The following is a 24,644-nucleotide window of genomic DNA, read 5'->3' as shown; positions in this document are numbered from 1 at the left end:
GATAGCAACATTATAAAGACAGAGTAGAGAGAGATAGCAACATTATAAAGACAGAGTAGAGAGGGATAGCAACATTATAAAGACAGAGTAGAGAGGGATAGCAACAATATAAAGACAGAGTAGAGACGGAGTAGAGAGAGATAGCAACATTATAAAGACAGAGTAGAGAGGGATAGCAACAATATAAAGACAGAGTAGAGACGGAGTAGAGAGAGATAGCAACATTATAAAGACAGAGTAGAGAGGGATAGCAACATTATAAAGACAGAGTAGAGACGGAGTAGAGAGAGATAGCAACATTATAAAGACCGAGTAGAGACGGAGTAGAGAGAGATAGCAACATTGTAAAGACAGAGTAGAGAGGGATAGCAACATTATAAAGACAGAGTAGAGAGAGATAGCAACATTATAAAGACAGAGTAGAGACGGAGTAGAGAGAGATAGCAACATTATAAAGACAGAGTAGAGAGGGCTAGCAACATTATAAAGACAGAGTAGAGAGAGATAGCAACATTATAAAGACTGAGTAGAGAGGGATAGCAACATTATAAAGACTGAGTAGAGAGGGATAGCAACATTATAAAGACTGAGTAGAGAGAGATAGCAACATTATAAAGACTGAGTAGAGAGGGATAGCAACATTATAAAGACTGAGTAGAGAGAGATAGCAACATTATGAAGACTGAGTAGAGAGGGATAGCAACATTATAAAGACTGAGTAGAGAGGGATAGCAACATTATAAAGACTGAGTAGAGAGAGATAGCAACATTATAAAGACAGAGTAGAGAGAGATAGCAACATTATAAAGACAGAGTAGAGAGAGATAGCAACATTATAAAGACAGAGTAGAGAGGGATAGCAACATTATAAAGACAGAGTAGAGAGGGATAGCAACAATATAAAGACAGAGTAGAGACGGAGTAGAGAGAGATAGCAACATTATAAAGACAGAGTAGAGAGGGATAGCAACAATATAAAGACAGAGTAGAGACGGAGTAGAGAGAGATAGCAACATTATAAAGACAGAGTAGAGAGGGATAGCAACATTATAAAGACAGAGTAGAGACGGAGTAGAGAGAGATAGCAACATTATAAAGACCGAGTAGAGACGGAGTAGAGAGAGATAGCAACATTGTAAAGACAGAGTAGAGAGGGATAGCAACATTATAAAGACAGAGTAGAGAGAGATAGCAACATTATAAAGACAGAGTAGAGACGGAGTAGAGAGAGATAGCAACATTATAAAGACAGAGTAGAGAGGGCTAGCAACATTATAAAGACAGAGTAGAGAGAGATAGCAACATTATAAAGACTGAGTAGAGAGGGATAGCAACATTATAAAGACTGAGTAGAGAGGGATAGCAACATTATAAAGACTGAGTAGAGAGAGATAGCAACATTATAAAGACTGAGTAGAGAGGGATAGCAACATTATAAAGACTGAGTAGAGAGAGATAGCAACATTATGAAGACTGAGTAGAGAGGGATAGCAACATAATAAAGACTGAGTAGAGAGGGATAGCAACATTATAAAGACTGAGTAGAGAGAGATAGCAACATTATAAAGACTGAGTAGAGAGGGATAGCAACATTATAAAGACAGAGTAGAGAGAGATGGCAACATTATAAAGACAGAGTAGAGAGAGATGGCAACATTATAAAGACTGAGTAGAGAGAGATAGCAACATTATAAAGACAGAGTAGAGAGGGATAGCAACAATATAAAGACAGAGTAGAGACGGAGTAGAGAGAGATAGCAACATTATAAAGACAGAGTAGAGACGGAGTAGAGAGAGATAGCAACATTATAAAGACAGAGTAGAGACGGAGTAGAGAGAGATAGCAACATTATAAAGACAGAGTAGAGAGGGATAGCAACATTATAAAGACAGAGTAGAGAGAGATAGCAACATTATAAAGACAGAGTAGAGAGAGATAGCAACATTATAAAGACAGAGTAGAGAGAGATAGCAACATTATAAAGACAGAGTAGAGAGGGATAGCAACAATATAAAGACAGAGTAGAGACGGTGGAAGAAAGAGAAGAATAGACTGAGTAGAGAGGGATAGCAACATTATAAAGACTGAGTAGAGACGGTGGAAGACAGAGAAGAATAGACTGAGTAGAGACGGTGGAAGAAAGAGAAGAATAGACTGATTAGAGAGGGATAGCAACATTATAAAGACAGAGTAGAGACGGTGGAAGAAAGAAAAGAATAGACTGAGTAGAGAGGGATAGCAACATTATAAAGACAGAGTAGAGACGGTGGAGGAAAGAGAGAGGGATAGCAACATTATAAAGACAGAGTAGAGACGGAGTAGAGAGAGATAGCAACATTATAAAGACAGAGTAGAGAGGGATAGCAACATTATAAAGACAGAGTAGAGACGGAGTAGAGAGAGATAGCAACATTATAAAGACAGAGTAGAGAGGGATAGCAACATTATAAAGACAGAGTAGAGAGAGATAGCAACATTATAAAGACTGAGTAGAGAGGGATAGCAACATTATAAAGACAGAGTAGAGACGGTGGAAGAAAGAGAAGAATAGACTGAGTAGAGAGGGATAGCAACATTATAAAGACTGAGTAGAGACGGTGGAATACAGAGAAGAATAGACTGAGTAGAGACGGTGGAAGAAAGAGAAGAATAGACTGATTAGAGAGGGATAGCAACATTATAAAGACAGAGTAGAGACGGTGGAAGAAAGAAAAGAATAGACTGAGTAGAGAGGGATAGCAACATTATAAAGACAGAGTAGAGACGGTGGAGGAAAGAGAGAGAGAGGGATAGCAACATTATAAAGACAGAGTAGAGACGGTGGAGGAAAGAGAGAGAGAGGGATAGCAACATTATAAAGACAGAGTAGAGACGGTGGAGGAAAGAGAGAGGGATAGCAACATTATAAAGACAGAGTAGAGACGGTGGAAGAAAGAGAAGAATAGACTGAGTAGAGAGGGATAGCAACATTATAAAGACTGAGTAGAGACGGTGGAAGACAGAGAAGGATAGACTGAGTAGAGACGGTGGAAGAAAGAGAAGGATAGACTGAGTAGAGACGGTGGAAGAAAGAGAAGAATAGACTGAGTAGAGACGGTGGAAGATAGAGAAGAATAGACTGAGTAGAGACTGTGGAAGATAGAGAAGAATAGACTGAGTAGAGACTGTGGAAGAAAGAGGATAGACAGAGTAGAGACGGTGGAAGAAAGAGAAGGATAGACAGAGTAGAGACAGTGGAAGAAAGAGAAGGATAGACTGAGTAGAGACGGTGGAAGAAAGAGAAGGATAGACAGAGTAGAGACGGTGGAAGAAAGAGAAGGATAGACAGAGTAGAGACGGTGGAAGAAAGAGAAGGATAGACTGAGTAGAGACGGTGGAAGAAAGAGAAGGATAGACAGAGTAGAGACGGTGGAAGAAAGAGAAGGATAGACTGAGTAGAGACGGTGGAAGAAAGAGAAGGATAGACTGAGTAGAGACGGTGGAAGAAAGAGAAGGATAGACAGAGTAGAGACGGTGGAAGAAAGAGAAGGATAGACTGAGTAGAGACGGTGGAAGAAAGAGAAGGATAGACTGAGTAGAGACAGTGGAAGAAAGAGAAGGATAGACTGAGTTGAGACGGTGGAAGAAAGAGAAGAATAGACTGAGTAGAGATGGTGGAAGAAAGAGAAGGATAGACAGAGTAGAGACGGTGGAAGAAAGAGAAGGATAGACTGAGTAGGGGTGAAAAAGTAAGAAATAGCTGTTGTATGAAGAGCAGAAAATGAAATATACAGTATATATAGAGAGTGGGAGAAAGGGAGATATATAGAGAGTGGGAGAGAGGGAGATATATAGAGAGTGGGAGAGAGGGAGACAGATATAGAGAGTGGGAGAGAGGGAGACAGATATAGAGAGTGGGAGAGAGGGAGACAGATATAGAGAGTGGGAGAGAGGGAGACAGATATAGATAGTAGGTGAGAGAGAGATAGAGAGTAGGAGAGAGAGAGATAGAGAGTAGGAGAGAGACAGAGAGATAAAGAGTAGGTGAGAGAGAGATAGAAAGCAGGACAGAGACAGAGAGATAGAGAGTAGGAGAGAGACAGAGAGATAGAGAGTAGGTGAGAGAGAGATAGAGAGTAGGAGAGAGAGAGAGAGATAGAGAGTAGGTGAGAGAGAGATAGAGAGTAGGAGAGAGACAGAGAGATAGAGAGTAGGTGAGAGAGAGATCGAGAGTAGGAGAGAGACAGAGAGATAGAGAGTAGGTGAGAGAGAGATAGAAAGCAGGAGAGAGACAGAGAGATAGAGAGGACCCACGCCAAGACGACCTACATCCATACCACAGCACCCCCAGCCACATCCACACCCCCACCCCAACCAATCACCACCCGCCCACGTCAACCATGCCCACACCCCATTTAGGCCCCCTCAGATCAGACCTATGCCCCCCCTGCCCACCCCACCCCACAAAGAGGGCCTCAACATGGAAGTCACAAATACGCCCAGGCAGTGAGCGGGCAAACAGGCCCAACCCCCACTCTTACACTAGCCCAAGCTAATGGCATGTACCAGATGCTCAGCAGGCTCTGCTCACACTTACTGGCCTGAGCCCAAGCCACACGACCAACAACATTGGACACTTTATGGAACACAAAGCCTTCACTATCTCATCCTGGAATATCCAAGGCATGAGGTCATCTGCCTTTGGCCTAAAGAGCAGGAACCTGGACTTCACCAAAGAAATCGGTAATACAGACATTGTCATCCTGCAAGAAACCTGGTATAGAGGAGACGGACCCACTGGTTGCCCTCTAGGTTACAGAGAGCTGGTAGTCCCATCCACCAAACTACCAGGTGTGAAACAGGGAAGGGACTCAGGGGGTATGCTAATTTGGTATAGAGCAGACCTAACTCACTCCATTAAATTAATCAAAACAGGAACATTTTACATTTGGCTAGAAATTCAAAAGGAAAGTATCTTAACAGAGAAAAATGTCCTCCTGTGTGCTACCCACTAGAATCCCCATACTTTAATGAAGACAGCTTCTCCATCCTGGAGGGGGAAATCAATCATTTCCAGGCTCAGGGACATGTACTAGTCTGTGGCGACCTAAATGCCAGAACCGGACAAGAACCTAACACCCTCAGCACACAGAGGGACAAACACCTGCCTGCAGGTGACAGCATTCCCTCCCCGCATTCCCTCCCCTAGGCACAACTATGACAACATAACCAACAAAAACTGGTCACAACTCCTGCAGCTCTGTCACACGCTGGGTATGTACATAGTCAATGGTAGGCTTCGAGGGGACTCACATGGTAGGTACACCTATAGCTCATCTCTTGGCAGTAGTACTGTAGACTACTTTATCACTGACCTCAACCCCAAGTCTCCCAGAGCGTTCACAGTCAGCCCACTGACACCCCTATCAGACCACAGCAAAATCACAGTCTACTTGAAAAGAGCAATACTCAATCATGAGGCATCAAAGCCAAAGGAACTCAGTAACATTAATAAATGCAATAGATGGAAGGAATGCAGTTTAGAAACCTACCAAAAAACAACTAGGCAACAACATATTCAATCCCTTTTAGACAACTTCCTGGGTAAAACATTCAATTGTAATAGTGAACGTGTAAACTTGGCAGTAGAAAATCTTAACAGTATATTTGACCTCTCAGCTTCCCTATCAAATCTAAAAATCTCAAATAGAAAACCGAAGAAAATGAACAATGACAAATGTTTGATGAAGAATGCAAAAATCTAAGAAAGAAAAACATAGAGACCTGGAAAACCTGAGTCTACGCCTTCACTATGGTGAATCACTAAAACAATACAGAAATACGTTACGGAAAAAGAAGGAACAGCACGTCAGAAATCAGCTCAATGTATTTGAAGTATCCATAGATTCTAACCACTCCTGGGAAAATTGGAAAACACTAAACAAACAACAACACGAAGATGTATCTATCCAAAATGGAGATGTATGGGTAAACCACTTCTCCAAACTTTTTGGCTCTATAACAAAGAACTAACAGCAAAAACATATACATGATCAAATACAAATCTTAGAATCAAATATTTAAAGACTACCAAAACCCACTGGATTCTCCAATTACCTTGAGTGAGCTACAGGACAAAATAAAAACCCTCCAACCCAAAAAGGCATGTGGTGTGATGGTATTCTCAATGAAATGATCAAATATACAGACAACAAATTCCAATTGGCCATACTAAAACTCTTTAACATCATCCTTAGCTCTGGCATCTTCCCCAATATTTGGAACCAAGGACTGATCACCCCAATCCACAAAAGTGGAGACAAATTTGACCCCAATAACTACCGTGGGATATGCGTCAACAGCAAAAATCCTGGGAAAATCCTCTGCATTATCATTAACAGCAGACTCGTACATTTCCTCAGTGAAAACAATGTACTGAGCATATGTCAAATTGGCTTTTTACCCAATTACCGTACAACAGACCACGTATTCACCCTGCACACCCTAATTGACAAACAAACAAACCGAAACAAAGGCAAAGGCAAAGTCTTCTCATGCTTTGTTGATTTCAAAAAAGTCTTCGACTCAATTTGGCATGAGGGTCTGCTATACAAATTGATTGAAAGTGGTGTTGGGGGAAAACTATACGACATTATAAAATCCATGTACACAAACAACAAGTGTGCGGTTAAAATAGGCAAAACACACACACATTTCTTCCCACAGGGCCGTGGGGTGAGACAGGGATGCAGCTTAAGCTCCACCCTCTTCAACATATACAGTGGGGAGAACAAGTATTTGATACACTGCTGATTTTGCAGGTTTTCCTGCAAGCCACATAATATAGCCTATACTGAGTGATGACAATACAGAATACCCTGTAACCCAGTGTGTGTTTTGGTGGGTAGGGACAGGAGAGGCCTGTGACCAGGGCCTGTGACTGTCTAAATACCCACTCAATCTATACATCCCTGTCCTTTCCATGTTTAGTGAATTTCAACTGATTTCATGTTTTTATTGTATTTTTATTTAACCTTTATTTAACGAGGCAAGTCAGACAAGAACAAATTCTTATTTACAATGACGGCCTAGGAACAGTGGGTTAACTGCCTATGACAGATTTTTACCTTGTCAGCTCGGGGATTTGATCGAGCAACCTTTCTGGCCCAAAGCTCTAACCACTATGCTACCTGCCGCCCCATGTACACTCTCGGGAACACTGTTTGGACTGTGATAAACACTCATTTAGTAAGTAATTAACTCATTCTGCCCACCCCATCTCCCCAGATAAGGAGCCAGTGTTGGACATTCATCTGCAGCGCTGTACCAGCTCAGTGGAGGACAAGACTGTGGGCCGTGGCCGGGGACAGGGACGGGGACGCTCCATGGGACAGGTACACTGGCCGCCTACTCTATACTAGTTATTCCTTATATATACAGTGGGGAGAACAAGTATTTGATACACTGCTGATTTTGCAGGTTTTCCTACTTACAAAGCATGTAGAGGTCTGTAATTTTTATCATAGGTACACTTCAACTGTGAGAGACGGAATCTAAAACAAAAATCCAGAAAATCACATTGTATGATTTCTAAGTAATTAATTTGCATTTTATTGCATGACATAAGTATTTGATCACCTATCAACCAGTAAGAATTCCGGCTCTCACAGGGATAGAGAGACAGAGGGAGATAGAGATAAAGAGGGGGATAGAGAGACAGAGGGGGGATAGAGAGACAGAGGGGGGATAGAGAGACAGAGGGGGGATAGAGAGACAGAGGGGGGATAGAGAGACAGAGGGGGGATAGAGAGACAGAGGGGGGATAGAGAGACAGAGGGAGATAGAGATACAGAGGGGGGGGGGGTAGAGAGACAGAGGGGGGATAGAGAGACAGAGGGGGGAAAGAGAGACAGAGGGGGGAAAGAGAGACAGAGGGGGGAAAGAGAGACAGAGGGGGGAAAGAGAGACAGAGGGGGGAAAGAGAGACAGAGGGGGGAAAGAGAGACAGAGGGGGGATAGAGAGACAGAGGGGGGATAGAGAGACAGAGGGGGGAGAGAGAGACAGAGGGGGGAGAGAGAGACAAAGGGGGGAGAGAGAGACAGAGGGGGGAGAGAGAGACAGAGGGGGGAAAGAGAGACAGAGGGGGGATATAGAGACAGAGGGAGGATAGAGAGACAGAGGGGGGATAGAGAGACAGAGGGAGATAGAGATATCTCTATCTCGCTCTCACAGACCTGTTAGTTTTTCTTTAAGAAGCCCTCCTGTTCTCCACTCATTACCTGTATTAACTGCACCTGTTTGAACTCATTACCTGCATAAAAGACACCTGTCCACACACTCAATCAAACAGACTCCAACCTCTCCACAATGGCCAAGACCAGAGAGCTGTGTAAGGACATCAGCGATAAAATTGTAGACCTGCACAAGGCTGGGATGGGCTACAGGACAATAGGCAAGCAGCTTGGTGAGAAGGCAACAACTGTTGGCGCAATTATTAGAAAATGGAATAAGTTCAAGATGACGGTCAATCACCCTCGGTCTGGGGCTCCATGCAAGATCTCACCTCGTGGGGCATCAATGATCATGAAGAAGGTGAGAGATCAGCCCAGAACTACACGGCAGGACCTGGTCAATGACCTGAAGAGAGCTGGGACCACAGTCTCAAAGAAAACCATTAGTAACAAACTATGCCTTCATGGATTAAAATCCTGCAGCGCACACAAGGTCCCCCTGCTCAAGCCAGCGCATGTCCAGGCCCGTCTGAAGTTTGCCAATGACCATCTGGATGATCCAGAGAAGGAATGGGAGAAGGTCATGTGGTCTGATGAGACAAAAATAGAGCTTTTTGGTTTAAACTCCACTCGCCGTGTTTGGAGGAAGAAGAAGGATGAGTACAACCCCAAGAACACCATCCCAACCGTGAAGCATGGGGGTGGAAACATCATTCTTTGGGGATGCTTTTCTGCAAAGGGGACAGGACGACTGCACCGTATTGAGGGGAGGATGGATGGGGCCATGTATCGCGAGATCTTGGCCAACAACCTCCTTCCCTCAGTAAGAGCATTGGAGATGGGTTATGACTGGGTCTTCCAGCATGACAACGACCCGAAACACACATCCAGGGCAACTAAGGAGTGGCTCCGTAAGAAGCATCTCAAGGTCCTGGAGTGGCCTAGCCAGTCCCCAGACCTGAACCCAATAGAAAATCTTTGGAGGGAGCTGAAAATCCGTATTGCCCAGCGACAGCCCCGAAACCTGAAAGATCTGGAGAAGGTCTGTATGGAGGAGTGGGCCAAAATTCCTGCTGCAGTGTGTGCAAACCTGGTCAAGAACTAAAGGAAACGTATGATCTCTGTAATTGCAAAAAAAAGTTTCTGTACCAAATATTAAGTTCTGCTTTTCTGATGTATCAAATACTTATGTCATGCAGACATAAGGCAGACCTGGCTCTCAAGAGAAGACAGGCTATGTGCACACTGTCCACAAAATGAGGTGGAAACTGAGCTGCACTTCCTAACCTCCTGCCAAATGTATGACCATAATAGAGACACATATTTCCCTCAGATTGCACAGATCCACAAAGAATTCGAAAACAAACCCGGATTTGATAAACTAAAATACCACAGTGTGCCATCACAGCAGCAAGATGTGTGACCTGTTGCCACAAGAAAAGGGCAACCAGTGAAGAACAAACACCATTGTAAATACAACCCATATTTATGCCTTTTTATTTTAACTTGTGTTCTTTAACCATTTGTACATCGCTACAACACTGTATATGTACATAATATGACATTTGTAATGTTTTTATTATTTTGGAACTTCTGTGAATGGAATGTTTACTGTTCATTTTTATTGTTTATTTCACTCTTGAATATTATCTACCTCACTTGCTTTGGCAATGTTAACATATGTTTTATTTTGTTTAGTGTTCAGTTTTGAATTAAATTATAATATGAACACTTACAACGCTACGTTTTGGTGACCTTCTTCCCAGGACGATCATTGCAAGGAGGGACTGAGGGAAAATTGGAAAATTCTGTGGATATATTGAAGCAACATCAATCAGGAAGTTAAAGCTTGGTCGCAAATGGATCTTCCAAATGGGCAATGAACCCAAGCATACTTCCAAAGTTGTGGCAAAATGGCTTAATGACAACAAAGTCAAGGTATTGGAGCGGCCATCACAAAGCCCTGACCTCAACCCTATAGAAAATGTGTGGGCAGAACTGAAAGAGACCGTGTGCGAGCAAGGAGGTCTACAAACCTGACTCGGTTACACCAGCTCTGGAAGGAGGAATGGGCCAAAGTTCACCCAACTTATTGTGTAAGGCTACCCGAAACGTTTGACCCAAGTTAAACAATTTAAAGGCAACGCTAACAAATACTAATTGAGTGTATGTAACTTCTGACCCACAGGGAATGTGATGAAAGATATAAAACTTTAAATAAATCATTCTTTCTACTATTATTCTGACATTTCACATTCTTAAAATAAAGTGGTGATCCTAACTGACCTAAGACATGGAATTTTTACTAGGATTAAACATCAGGAATTGTGAAACTGAATTTAAATGTATTTGGCTAAGGTGTATGCAAACTTCCGACTTCAACTGTATGCCTCTCTCCACCTCCAGCTCACTGGTTAAGGGGGTGTTGTTGTGCTGGACTGTTGTCTGGGTCTGTGCTGACTGGAGTGTAGTCACCTGCTGTTCCAGCTCCACCTGCCTTACTTCCAGCTGGGTAAATTTATCCTTCATTTCAGTGAGGGGGTAGTACTCTGTGCTGGGAGGTTGACTTTCCACTTGGGGTTGCTCGTCTGCGGGGTTATATAATGAAGAGGTCTGGTCTGACCCGCTTGGGGTGGGGGTATCTTTCTCAAGGGAGAGCTTCTCCTGCTGGGATAATTCTTTGATTAGGTGAAAGTCCAGCTGAAACTGTTTGGGGTTGCCCTGTAGCAATACTGTTCCAGACTTATAGAGATTTATATTAGCTGACTCAGAGTCCTCGTTGTCTAGTATCCTGAGTTTCCACCCCTCGTTAATGCCCCCCCCCCCCCTCTTAACAGAGGGGTAGTGTGCTAAAATAGCACTGTACCATGCCAGGAGATGGCCTGGTTAATATAGCACTGTGCCATGCCAGGGGATGGTCTGGTTAATATAGCTCTGTGCCATGCCAGGAGATGGTCTGGTTAATATAGCTCTGTGCCATGCCAGGGGATGGTCTGGTTAATATAGCACTGTGCCATTGTTTCAACACTGTATATATACATAATATGACATTTGTAATGTCTTTATTGTTTTGAAACTTCTGTATGTGTAATGTTTACTGTTAATTTTTAATGTTTATTTTACTTTTTTTATTATCTACTTCACTTGCTTTGACAATGTTAATACATGCCAGACAGACAGACAGACAGACAGACAGACAGACAGACAGACAGACAGACAGACAGACCGATATTACAGTGAGATTACAGTGAGATTACAGTGAGAGATGCTGAGTCCCCACAGTGGGGCCTTTGATGTTCACCACACACTGTCTGACCTCATCCTGTGGAAAGCCTGAAGGGTAAAAGTAAGGGTCCTGTATCACACCCCCTCCCTATTGTACTGCAGTGAACTACCCCACAACACAGCCGGATTCACTGGAGGCTACATATATATATACAAACATACACACATTCATATATGCATGCATGCATATACACACACACATTGGAGTTAACCTACGTTACATATCCAGATTGTTTTTAGGCTAAGGAACGCTCTCAACACCCTTGCTGCATGCTTTCTCTAACCGTAGCTCAGCCATCACTGTGCACGCTCCCGCCAGCAATGGCCATTCATTGTGACACCGAAAATAATCCTTTAGCCTAATGGTAGGCAGGACAGTGTTCTTAAATCCTCAGCCTATAGAAGCTGTTCCACACTGAAATTAAATGAAGTGGATGATTCTTATTTCCATTATGATGACTGTCAGATTGACTTGTTACTTACAATAAGGAAGACGGGGAAACAAATGGCTAGCACCCCTCTCTCTCCTTCCTTCCACCCTCAAGCTGCTTTCTCGCCATCTTAATGATTTTTTCTCAGTATCCCTCTTTTTCCCCCGTCTCTCTCTCATCCCGTTTCCTCTCTCTAATTCTCCCTCTGTCCTCTCTTCTTCTCTTTGCCTGCCTGGGGCTGTAGACCAGATAACGGGTTCTCTCTCTCTCTCTCTCTCTCTCTCTCTCTCTCTCTCTCTCTCTCTCTCTCTCTCTCTCTCTCTCTCTCTCTCTCTCTCTCTCTCTCTCTCTCTCTCTCTCTCTCTCTCTCTCACTCTCTCACTCTCCCTCCCTTCCTCTCTCTCTGTTGATAATTAAGATTGTACGCCTTTCTCTTTCATAATAGAGGTTCTGTAGACACCACAAGCACGCTGCCAAGTCTCCAGCACAGACACACTACAGGAGAGCACACATTCATACATTCACACATTCATACATTCATACATTCACACACACCGGCCATGTGCACACATACAGTATATACGCACATAAACAAAAGGACAAAAGGACAAATGAAATGTGCACATACCTTCTCACACACACAGAGATGAATGCATGCACCAAACATCAAACTCTCAAAAGAGATGCATTCTCTCTCTCTCTCTTTCACTCTCTCTCTCCCTTTCACCCTCTCTCTCTCTTTCTCTCTCTCTCTCTCTTTTTCTCTCTCTCTCTCTCTCCTTCTCTCTCTCTCTCTCTCGCTCTCTCCTCTCTCCCTCTCTCTCCCTCTCCTTCTCTATCTCTCTCGCTCTCTCTCTCTCTTTACTTCTCTTTCTGTCTCTCTCTCCCTCTCTCCTTTGTCTTCTCTCTCCTTCTTTCTTTCTCTCTCAATTCAATTTAATTCAATTTGCTTTATTGGTATGACGTATTGGCATGACGTAATTTGAATATTTACAATATTAAAATAATGAGAATCAAAATTGTCAACGGTACAACAGTAACAACAATAACGAAGAGTCAAAATAACCATACATTGAACAAGAACAATAAACATACAGTAGAGGACATGTGCAGGTCGATTGGTCTGTCAGACACTGTCCCTCAACTTATGGCAGGCAGCAATGTAGTGCGCTGCCAACCCACAGCTCTCTGCGTCCTCCTCCAACAGGACGGGTAGCCTACTCTCATCAGAGAGGTCTTTGAATAAGTGTTTCAAATTTATGGAAATGACACTCTCTAATTGTTTTATATTTTTGACATTTTGTCATGGTCCAATAGTTAGCCATGGTGTACTGTCGATTTAGGGCCAGATAGCACTGCATTTTGCTTTGTGTTTGTGCTTGTGTTTCCCAATAAGCAATGTAGTTTTGTTTTGATGGTTTTTGGTTTATTCTGATTGATTGGATGTTCTTGTCCTGAGGCTTCAGTGTGTTAGTAGAACAAGTTTGTGAACGCAGCCCCAGGACCAGCTGGATGAGTGGACTCTTTTCTTTGCTCAGCTCTTGGCATTCCAGGGCTTGGTAATCATATGAGAGGGGGTCACTGTATTTTAGATGTTTCCAAAACTTAATTGCTTTTTTTTTAGTTTTTATTATTAGTGGATATTGGCCTAATTCTGCCCTGCATGCATTGTTTGTAGTTTTCCTCTGGACATGTAGGAGAATCGTACATAACTCTGCATGCAGGGTTTCAATGGGGTGTTTGTCCCATTTGATGAAATCTTGTTTTGCAAGTGGACCCCACACCTCACTGCCATAAAGTGCAATTGGTTCAATTACATATTCAATTAGTTTTAGCCAAATTTTAATAGGTATTTCAATTTGAATTAGCTTTTTAATGGCGTAGAATGCCCTGCGTACTTTCTCTCTCAGTTCATTCACTGCCTCATTTAAGGTGTCCAGTTGAGCTTATTTTTAAACCTAAGTAATTTTAGTGTGTGCAGTACTCCATATATTTTGTACAAGTTGAGAACTTTGGTCTAATTCCCTGAGATCTGGATCTTCTCTGGAAAATCATTATTTTAGTCTTTTGGGGGTTTACTGCCTGGGCCCAGGTCTGGCAGTACTGCTCTAGCAGGTCCAGGCTTTGCTGTAGGCCATGTGCTGTGGGTGACAGCAGGTATAGGTCATCTGCGAAGAGTAGGCATTTAACCTCTGAATTGTGGAGACTAACACCAGGGGCTGAGGATTTTTCTACAATAGTGGCCAATTCGTTGATGTAAATATTGAAGAGTGCAGGGCTCACATGGCAACCCTGGCGAAGGCCCTGCCCCTGGTTAAATAATTCTGTTATTTTCTTGCCAATTTTAATGATGCACACACATATACATTGATTTAATTATGTCATATGTTTCTCTCTCTATACTTCTTGCTCTCTCTCTCTCTTTCTCTCTCTCTCTCTCCTTCTTGCTCTCTCCTTTCTCTCTCTCTCTCTCCTCTCTCTCTCCCTCCTTCTCTTTCTCTCTCTCTCTCCTTTGCCTTCTCTCTCTCTCGCTACTTCGCCTTCTCTCTCTCTTTCTCTCTCTTTCTTTCTTTCTCTCTCTCTCTCTCTCTCTCTCTCTCTCGCTCTTTCTTCTTCTCTCCTTGTGTCTTTCCTACAGGCCTTGGAGACAGATTAAAAGGTGTAGTTGTGGACTAATCTTCTCTCTCCAGCCCTGTCAATATTTCTCAATAACAGTGAAATAGCACCGACTCCATCCAATCATTGGTCACGCTCAGGGGCTAAGCCAAGACCTTATTGGTCATCAAGGCAATCTGCTCCCTGGTAATAGCCAATCAGATGCATCCTGTGGAATGCTGACAGATCCCCCATTGTTTTGATTGAATGCCACTTCAGCTGCCCTCGATCAATATGCCATCACACGCACACACAAACTGTACTGCAGTCACTGACACACACGTGTGCACACATACATTGGCTGGCACACACACACACATGCAGGCATACACAAGCATGGATAGTGACATTCCGACACACACACTGACACACACAGATTCCCCCCCCCCACAAACACCCACTAGCTCTGGTGTTGTGAAGATAGATTGAGAAAAGGAGAGCAGCAGTTCTGACTCCAGGTCCAGTTCTTTAGAATAGGTGTGTGGTGCAGTGTGTCTATTCACAATACAGGAAATACAATATATTACAGGACATACTTCATTACACAACTCATTCAGATCCAGAGAGCAGAGTGGCAGGGTGACAGAGCAGCATGTGGCAGTGGTCTCACTGTGACGTCTGTGTGTGTAACGGCTTCAGTGTTCCGATGTCAACGCTACCTGAGCCTAATGACAAGAACAGTGTGACCTGGTGGAACATTACACAGACACACACACTCACTCACACACACACACACGCACGCACTCTCACTCACTCACTCACTCACTCACTCACTCACTCACTCACTCACTCACTCACTCACTCACTCACTCACTCACTGATTCTTGCAAGGGAATGACAGGGAGAAAGGTGAGTGATAATTCATTTCATTTGTAAAGTGTTTTTCTCATACCCAAGGCATCAGATCCAGTGGACAGGAGAACTGAACTAACATACAGTACCAGTCAAGTTTGGACACACCTACTCATTCAAGGGTTTTTCTTTATTTTGACTATTTCTACATTTTATAATAATAGTGAAAACATCAAAACTATGAAATAATACATATGGAATCATGTAGTAACCAAAAAAGTGTTAAACAAATCAACAAATATTTTAGATTTTAGATTCTTCGCCGAAGCCACACTTTGCCTTGATGACAGCTTTGCACACTCTTGGCACATGGTTGCAAGATAGCGTAGCAGTGTAGACGTGTTTGTTTAGTCCTCTCGTGTACGTTCGTATTTTTCGTATTTCTTGTATATATTTGACTTTTTTTTTTTCTATCTCTTTTCGATTTTTAATTCGATTATACCTTCCGGTAACCTACCTCACCCAATGTGATACGGAATCGCTATTATTTTTTAACTTTTGAACACATTCAAGAACCCCCAGTAGCTAACCAGCTAATCAGCTACAAGCTATTTAGCCATTTTAGCCGCTGCTAGCAGCTTTTAACTTCTGCACAGACACCAGCCCTGTTATTAGCCTGGATATTACTCACCAATTTACCAGCATCGGACTGTCTCTCGACAACAACGCCGGATTCCTGCCGTAATCCCTGAGCCACTACTTCTGATCCTCACAGCTAGCTTGCAGCTAGCGCAGCTAGCGCCACTGCCACGAAGCTAGCACCAGTTAGCAAACACAATTCTACAATCACAACCTCTCTTTCGCCATCGCCATCTTGGAATGCACTTCTGCAAGCAGGCCTTTCTAATCGACCTGGCCCGGGTACCCTGGAAGGATATTGACCTCATCCCGTCAGTTGAGGATGCCTGGTCATTCTTTAAAAGTTACTTCCTCACCATATTAGACAAGCATGCTCCGTTCAAAAAATGCAGAACTAAGAACAGATATAGCCCTTGGTTCACTCCAGACCTGACTGCCCTCGACCAGCACAAAAACATCCTGTGGCGAACTGCAATAGCATCGAAGAGCCCCCGCGATATGCAACTGTTCAGGGAAGTCAGGAACCAATACACGCAGTCAGTCAGGAAAGCAAAGGCCAGCTTTTTCAAGCAGAAATTTGCATCCTGTAGCTCTAACTCCAAAAAGTTCTGGGATACTGTAAAGTCCATGGAGAACAAGAGCACCTCCTCCCAGCTGCCCACTGTACTGAGGCTAGGTAACACGGTCACCACCGATAAATCCGTGATAATCTAAAACTTCAACAAGCATTTCTCAATGGCTGGCCATGCCTTCCTCCTGGCGACTCCAACCTTGGCCAACAGCCCCGCCCCCCCCCCCCCCCCCCCCCGCTGCTACTCGCCCAAGCCTCCCCAGCTTCTCCTTTACCCATATCCAGATAGCAGATGTTCTGAAAGAGCTGGAAAACCTGGACCCATACAAATCAGCTGGGCTTGACAATCTGGACCCCCTATTTCTGAAACTGTCCATTGTCGCACCCCCTATTACCAGCCTGTTCAACCTCTCCTTCGTATCATCTGAGATCCCCAAGGATTGGAAAGCTGCCGCGGTCATCCCCCTCTTCAAAGGGGGAGACACCCTGGACCCAAACTGTTACAGACCTATATCCATCCTGCCCTGCCTATCTAAGGTCTTCGAAAGCCAAGTCAACAAACAGATCACTGACCATCTCAAATCCCACCGTACCTTCTCCGCTGTGCAATCCGGTTTCCGAGCCGGTCACGGGTGCACCTCAGCCACGCTCAAGGTACTAAACGATATCATAACCGCCATCGATAAAAGACAGTACTGTGCAGCCGTCCTCATCGACCTGGCCAAGGCTTTCGACTCTGTCAATCACCATATTCTTATCGGCAGACTCAGTAGCCTCGGTTTTTCTAATGACTGCCTTGCCTGGTTCACCAACTACTTTGCAGACAGAGTTCAGTGTGTCAAATCGGAGGGCATGTTGTCCGGTCCTCTGGCAGTCTCTATGGGGGTACCACAGGGTTCAATTCTCGGGCCGACTCTTTTCTCTGTATATATCAATGATGTTGCTCTTGCTGCGGGCGATTCCCTGATCCACCTCTACGCAGACGACACCATTCTGTATACTTCTGGCCCTTCCTTGGACACTGTGCTATCTAATCTCCAAACGAGCTTCAATGCCATACAACACTCCTTCCATGGCCTCCAACTGCTCTTAAACGCTAGTAAAACCAAATGCATGCTTTTCAACCGTTCGCTGCCTGCACCCGCACGCCCGACTAGCATCACCACCCTGGAGGCTTCCGACCTAGAATATGTGGACATCTATAAGTACCTAGGTGTCTTCCTAGACTGCAAACTCTCCTTCCAGACTCATATCAAACATCTCCAATCCAAAATCAAATCTAGAGTAGGCTTTCTATTTCGCAACAAAGCCTCCTTCACTCACGCCGCCAAACTTACCCGAGTAAAACTGACTATCCTACCGATCCTCGACTTCGGCGATGTCATCTACAAAATAGCTTCCAATACTCTACTCAGCAAACTGGATGCAGTTTATCACAGTGCCATCCGTTTTGTTACTAAAGCACCTTATACGACCCACCACTGCGACCTGTATGCCCTAGTCGGCTGGCCCTCGCTACATGTTCGTCGTCAGACCCACTGGCTCCAGGTCATCTACAAGGCTATGCTATGTAAAGTGCCGCCTCATCTCAGTTCACTGGTCACGATGGCTACACCCACCCGTAGCACGCGCTCCAGCAGGTGTATCTCACTGATCATCCCTAAAGCCAAAACCTCATTTGGACGCCTTTCCTTCCAGTTCTCTGCTGCCTGCGACTGGAACGAATTGCAAAATTCTCTGAAGTTGGAGACTTATATCTCCCTCAACAACTTTAAACATCTGCTATCCGAGCAGCTAACCGATCGCTGCAGCTGTACATAGTCCATTGGTATATAGCCCACCTAATTTACCTACCTCACCCCCCATACTTCTTTTATTTATTTACTTTTCTGCTCTTTTGCACACCAGTATCTCTACTTGCACATGATCATCTGATGATTTATCACTCCAGTGTTAATCTGCTAAATTGTAATTATTCGATTTATTGCCTACCTCCTCATGCCTTTTGCACACATTGTATATAGATTCTCTTTTTTTCTACCATGTTATTGACTTGTTTATTGTTTACTCCATGTGTAACTCTGTGTTGTTGTCTGTTCACACTGCTATGCTTTATCTTGGCCAGGTCGCAGTTGCAAATGAGAAATTGTTCTCAATTAGCCTACCTGGTTAAATAAAGGTGAAGTAAAAAAATAAAAAATAAAAAAATTCTCTCAAACAGTTTTTCCTTCACTCTGCGGTCCAGACCATCTCAATTGGGTTGAGGTCGGGTGATTGTGGAGGCCAGGTCATCTGATACAACACTCCTTCACTCTCCTTATTGGTCAAATAGCCCTTACACAGCCTTTGTCCTGTTGAAAAACAAATGATAGTCCCACTAAGCGCAAACTAAATGGGATGATGTGTCGCTGCAGTAGTAGCCATGCTGTTTAAGTGTGCCTTGAATTCTAAATAAATCATTGACAATGTCACCAGCAAAGCACCCCCACACCATCACACCTCCACGCTTCACGGTTGGATCCACACATGGGGAGATCATCCTTTCACCTACTCTGAGACACGGTGGTTAGAACCAAAAAATCTCAAATTTTGACTCATCAGACCAAAGGACAGATTTCCACTGGTCTAATGTGCATTGCTAGTGTTTATTGGCCCAAGCAAGACTCTTCTTCTTCTTGGTTTCCTTTAGTAGTGGTTTCTTTGCAGCAATACGATCATTAAGGCCTGATTCACGCAGTATCCTCTGAACAGTTGATGTTGAGATGTGTATGTTACTTGAACTCTCTGAAGCATTTATTTGGGCTACAATCTGAGGCTGGTAACTCTAATGCTCTGCAGCAGAGGTAACTCTGGGTCCGTGGGGCGACGCACAATTGGCATAGCGTCGTCCGGGTTAGGGAGGGTTTGGTAGGGATATCCTTGTCTCAGTATGTAAAATGTAATGAAATGTAAAAAATGTAATAAAATGTATGCACTCTACTGTAAGTCGCTCTGGATAAGAGCGTCTGCTAAATGACTAAAAATGTAAATGTCTTCCTTTCCTGTGGTGGTCCTCATGAGAACCAGTTTCATCATAGCACTTGATGGTTTTTGCGACTGCACTTATTTTCCGCATTGACTGACCTTCATGTCTTAAAGTAATGATGGACTGTCCTTTCTCTTTGCTTATTTGAGTTGCTCTTGCCATAATATGGACTTGGCATTTTACCAAATAGGGTTATCTTCCGTATACCACCCTTACCTTGTCACAACACAACTGATTAGCTCAAACGCATTAAGAAGGAAAGAAATTCCACAAATGTACTTTTAACTTCTACTTGGACACAATCCCGGATCCGGGAGCACCCCCATCAGTAAAAAAGCTGACTAGCATAGCCTAGCATAGCGTCACAAGTAAATACTAGCATCCAAATATCATTAAATCACAAGTCCAAGACACCAGATGAAAGATACACATCTTGTGAATCCAGCCATCATTTCTGATTTTTAAAATGTTTTACAGGGAAGACACAATATGTGCTAACCACGATAGCAAAAGACACAACTTTTTTTTCTCCACCATTTTTTTCCTGCATAGGTAGCTATCACAATTTCGAACAAATAAAGATATAAATAGCCACTAAACAAGAAACAACTTCATCAGATGACAGTCTGATAACATATTTATTGTATAGCATATGTTTTGTTAGAAAAATGTGCATATTTCGGGTATAAATCATAGTTTACCATTGCAACCACCATCACAACTCTCACCAAAGCAACTAGAATAACTACAGAGACCATCGTGTATTACTTAAATACTCATCATAAAACATTTCTGAAAAATACACAGCGTACAGCAAATGAAAGACAAAGATCTTGTGAATCCAGACAATATTTCAGATTTTTTAAGTGTTTTACAGCGAAAACACAATATAGCATTATATTAGCTTACTACAATAGCCAACCACACAACAGCATTGATTCAGGCCAACAATAGCGATAACGAATAAACCAGCAAAAGATATTAATTTTTTCACTAACCTTCTCAAACTTCTTCAGATGAAAGTCCTATAACATCATATTACACAATACATATAGAGTTGGTTCGAAAATGTGCATATTTAGCGGCACAAATCGTGGTTATACAATGAGAAAAGTAGCCAAGCTGCCAACAATATGTCGGGAGAAATCTTGGGAGAGGCACCTAATCTAATCAGTAACTAATCCTAAACTTGACTAAAAAATACAGGTTGGACAGCAAATGAAAGATACATTAGTTCTTAATGCAATCGCTGTGTTAGATTTTTAAAATTAACGTTACTACGACATACAGCGTGCGTTAAAGCGAGACCGCGCCGAAATTAATGGCGGAATATGAGTTTAACATTTTTCAACAGAACAACGGATTAACATCATAAATAGTTCTTACTTTTTGATGAGCTCCCATCAGAATCTTGGGAAAGCTGTCCTTTTTCCAAAAGAATCGTTGCTCGGTTGTAGATTGTCGCCTTCAACATTGGAATCAGCAGTAAACATTAGCCATGTGGCAAAGACGTGTCCAACTCACTATAACGCAGCACTAATAAATATCCGAAAATCGCAATATACTGATATAAACTGATATAACTCGGTTTAAAATAACAACATTATGATGTCTTTAACACCTATATCGAATAAAAACAGAGCCGGATATATCTAAGGGATATAACGGGAGCTTTCTAGAACGACATCCAGAGGTCCTTTTTGCGTCATGGCGAAGAGAAGAAAGGAAGGACCCCACGTTGCCAGCCCATTTATAAGCTCTCAGATCTGCCTAGCAACACCATTTCAATTCTCACTATTCGCTGACATCCAGGGGAAGGCGTATGCAGTGCATCTCAACCAATAGAAGACAGGCAAATTAATAAACGGACCTCAGAACAGCCTGCAGATTTCAGCATTCTCACATCCTCATAGGAAAATTGCTCCAGCTCCAGTTCTGTTTTACTCACAGATATAATTCAAACGGTTTTAGAAACTAGAGAGTGTTTTCTATCCAATAGTAATAATAATATGCATATTGTACGAGCAAGAATTGAGTACGAGGCAGTTTAATTTGGGAAACAAAATTATTACAAAGTGCAAACAGCACCCCCTATTAAGAAAAGGTTTTAACAAGGAACACCTGTTAATTGAAATGCATTTCAGGTGACTACCTCATGAAGCTGGTTGAGAGAATTCCCAGAATGTGCAAAGCTGTCATCAGGGCAATGGATGGCTACTTTAAAGAATCTAAAATCTAAAATATATTTTTATTTGTTTAGCACTTTTTTGGTAACTACATGATTCCATATGTGTTATTTCATAGTTTTGATGTCTTCACTATTATTCTACAATGTAGAAATAGTCAAAATAAAGAAAAACGCCTTAAACGAGACCAGAGACTCTGCAGCCCTGACAATGAATGGAAGTGTGTTACACAGCTGAGGGGCCACACAACTGAAAGCCCTGTCACCCGTAGTGTTTAGTCTGGTGAAGGGCTGCTGAAGGGAAATGGACCTGGAGGAGTGAACGGTGCGTATGGGGCAGGAGGGTAGGATGAAGTCAGACAGCTACTTGATGTGAGAGAACAATAAAAGAAAGGGAGAGCTAAGGGGGAGAGGGAGAAAGGAAGAGCTACAGGGGGAGGGAGAAAGGGAGAGATAAGGGGGAGAGGGAGAAAGGGAGAGCTAAGGGGGAGAGGGAGAAATGGAGAGCTAAGGCGGAGAGGGAGAAAGGGAGGGAGTGTAAAAAAGACAAGCGTGAAGAGAAATGAAGGCAAGGAGGGAGGGACGAGAGATGGAGAGGCATAACTTTCTCACCTCCCTGGGGTCAGATAGAAGCAGTCAAGCTGCTGTGTTGTGCCTACAGGGTCAAAGGTGACTCATCTCCAACTCACACAGATACCAGACATACATCACACACATCTCCATCTCAGAGGTCAAACTGAGGGTCATGACCAGCTGACAGTGAGCAGAAACAAGACGCTATACACCACACACATACGCTTCATCTTCTTGTCTGTTCTCACACACACATTAAACTGTCACTTAGAATGGTGGTTGTCACTCAGAGTGAGTGAGGGTGGTTTTGCAGCAGGCAGAGCAGAGCTGTGTGTGTTTCATGTGTGGGTCTTGTGATCGTAACAAGCTCTTTAAGTAGAGAATTAACCATTGGCGCTACAGATGTGTGCACAGAGTGAGAACGATTGTGTGTGCATGTATGTGTGTCTGTGTGTTTGTGTATATTTTGGTGTTGTAACGTATCCTCCCGTCCTTTAGGTGGCGAGCAGGCAGCCAGCAGACCATTCTCCATGAGGAGCAGTAGAAGATGCCGGCTCTGCCAGCGCTGCTGCTGTCGATACACTTCTCCTCCTTCCTGCTAGTTACCATGGCACCACGCTCCGGAAGCCAGGCCGCCCAGCTATCCTCCGTCCGGATGGGTGAGTGTCCATCTATCAATCATCCATCCATCCCTCCCTCCTTCCATCCCTTGATCACCCTCAGGTATCTGTCTCCCCCTCCTCGCCCGGTGTCTCACCCCCCTCCACCAGGACACACCCACTCACTCACCTGGCCTTCACACCCCTCATAAATACTCTGCTTGTCTCTTCTCTTTTTGTCTTACTGTCTAATGGTGAGTAACATCAATGTTTTCTCCCGTTCCATATCTCCGTCTCCCTCCCTCCCCATGTAGCTGCGATCCTGGATGACCAGTCAGTGTGTGGGCGTGGGGAGCGGCTGGCTCTGGCCCTGGCCAGGGAGAACATCAACAGTGTGATGGAGGGAGGGGCCAGAGCCCGTGTGGAGGTGGATATATTCGAACTGCAGAGGGACTCCCAGTATGAGACCACTGACACCAGTGAGTAACACCACTACAGACCACTAAGACCAGTACTGACTAGGCTGCAAATCCAAGATGGCGTAGCAGGCGGACGTGTGTTTGTCTTTGTCTTATCCCGTGTATATAATTTTTAAAATGTTTAATTTTAAACTCAATTTCTATCTACGAACTAAATATATTTTCCTGCAAACTTCCCTGCAACCTTTCCTGCAACCCGCCTCAACCAATGTGGTACGGATCTGCTATTTTTATTCCTTATAACTGGAACCTAACTGGAACCTCCAGGAGCTAGCCAGCTGACTATCTACTAGCTATTAATTATTGTTAGCCACGGCTAGCGGTCTTCACCTTTAGCTCGGACACCAGCCAGCTTTAGCTCGGACAATACCTGCCAGTCTGCACAGCACGATGTCAACCCAGAGCATATCAGATTGCTTCTCTCTACCACATCACCGGATTCCTGCCGCAAGCTCTGGACCATTATACTGGATCATCGCAGCTAGCTAGCTGCAACCGAGTGGCTACTGTTAGCTGACGCCTCTGTCCCGAAGCAAGCACTAGTTAGCCTTGAGCTAGCCTCAAGCTAGGCCCATATACCAGCTAATTGTTGGGCTACAATGCCTCTTTGCCAATTGGCCTGGACCCTTTCTTGTCGTGTCAGACAATTACTGGTCTGCCGACGTAATTGTCCAATGTGGTTTCAACAGCCCCGGCCCGCTGGCTTTCTGAACGCTATTTCTCCCGCTCGCCTAGCGTAGTAGCAACTACCGAACGGCTCCCGGACTCACCTATTGCTGCAAAATGGACCCTTTGATCCCTCTGCTACACAGCGGATGCCCGCTGGACCGTTTCAATAACATGGTACCTCATTCTGTTTATCTGTCGGCCCCAGCCTCGAACTCAGGTCCTGTATGTACCTAACTGACCCGCTCTGCCCATTCATCGCCATTTACCCGTTGTTGTCTTAGCTCTCCCGATCAATATGCCTTGTCTACTGCTGTCTCAGCTAGTTCTTATTGTTTTATTTCACTGTAGAGCCCCCAGTCCCGCGCAACATGCCTTAGATAGCTCTTTTGTCCCACCCCCACACATGCGAAGCCTCACCTGGCTTAACTGGTGCCGCCAGAGATGCAACCTCTCATCGTCACTCAACACCTAGGTTTACCTCCACTGTACTCACATCATACTATACCCTTGTCTGTACATTATGCCCTGA

At 43.8% G+C, this 24,644-nt stretch overlaps 1 protein-coding gene across 5 annotated transcripts in view; it reads left to right on the top strand.

The window, feature by feature from the left end:
- The first annotated feature begins 4,300 nt into the window (after positions 1 to 4,300).
- Positions 4,301 to 24,644, top strand: part of LOC129844170 (glutamate receptor ionotropic, kainate 5-like) — a 158,186-nt gene continuing 137,842 nt past the window's right edge. For 3 of the 5 annotated variants that reach the window (XM_055912589.1, XM_055912586.1, XM_055912590.1), the window contains exons 1-5: positions 4,301 to 7,374; positions 9,979 to 10,308; positions 10,619 to 10,724; positions 22,867 to 23,027; positions 23,282 to 23,446. In XM_055912589.1, the coding sequence (XP_055768564.1) occupies positions 22,916 to 23,027; positions 23,282 to 23,446 (277 nt within the window). In that variant the 5' untranslated portion in view covers positions 4,301 to 7,374; positions 9,979 to 10,308; positions 10,619 to 10,724; positions 22,867 to 22,915. The remainder of the gene's footprint in view (positions 7,375 to 9,978; positions 10,309 to 10,618; positions 10,725 to 22,866; positions 23,028 to 23,281; positions 23,447 to 24,644) is intronic. The other 2 variants (XM_055912588.1, XM_055912587.1) reach the window with 2 other exon arrangements.

This window comes from Salvelinus fontinalis, unplaced genomic scaffold (genome assembly GCF_029448725.1).
Source record: "Salvelinus fontinalis isolate EN_2023a unplaced genomic scaffold, ASM2944872v1 scaffold_0187, whole genome shotgun sequence".
Lineage (NCBI taxonomy): Eukaryota > Metazoa > Chordata > Actinopteri > Salmoniformes > Salmonidae > Salvelinus > Salvelinus fontinalis.
Note: the sequence above shows the minus strand (reverse complement) of the source record. Positions and strands in the feature narration are given on the sequence as shown.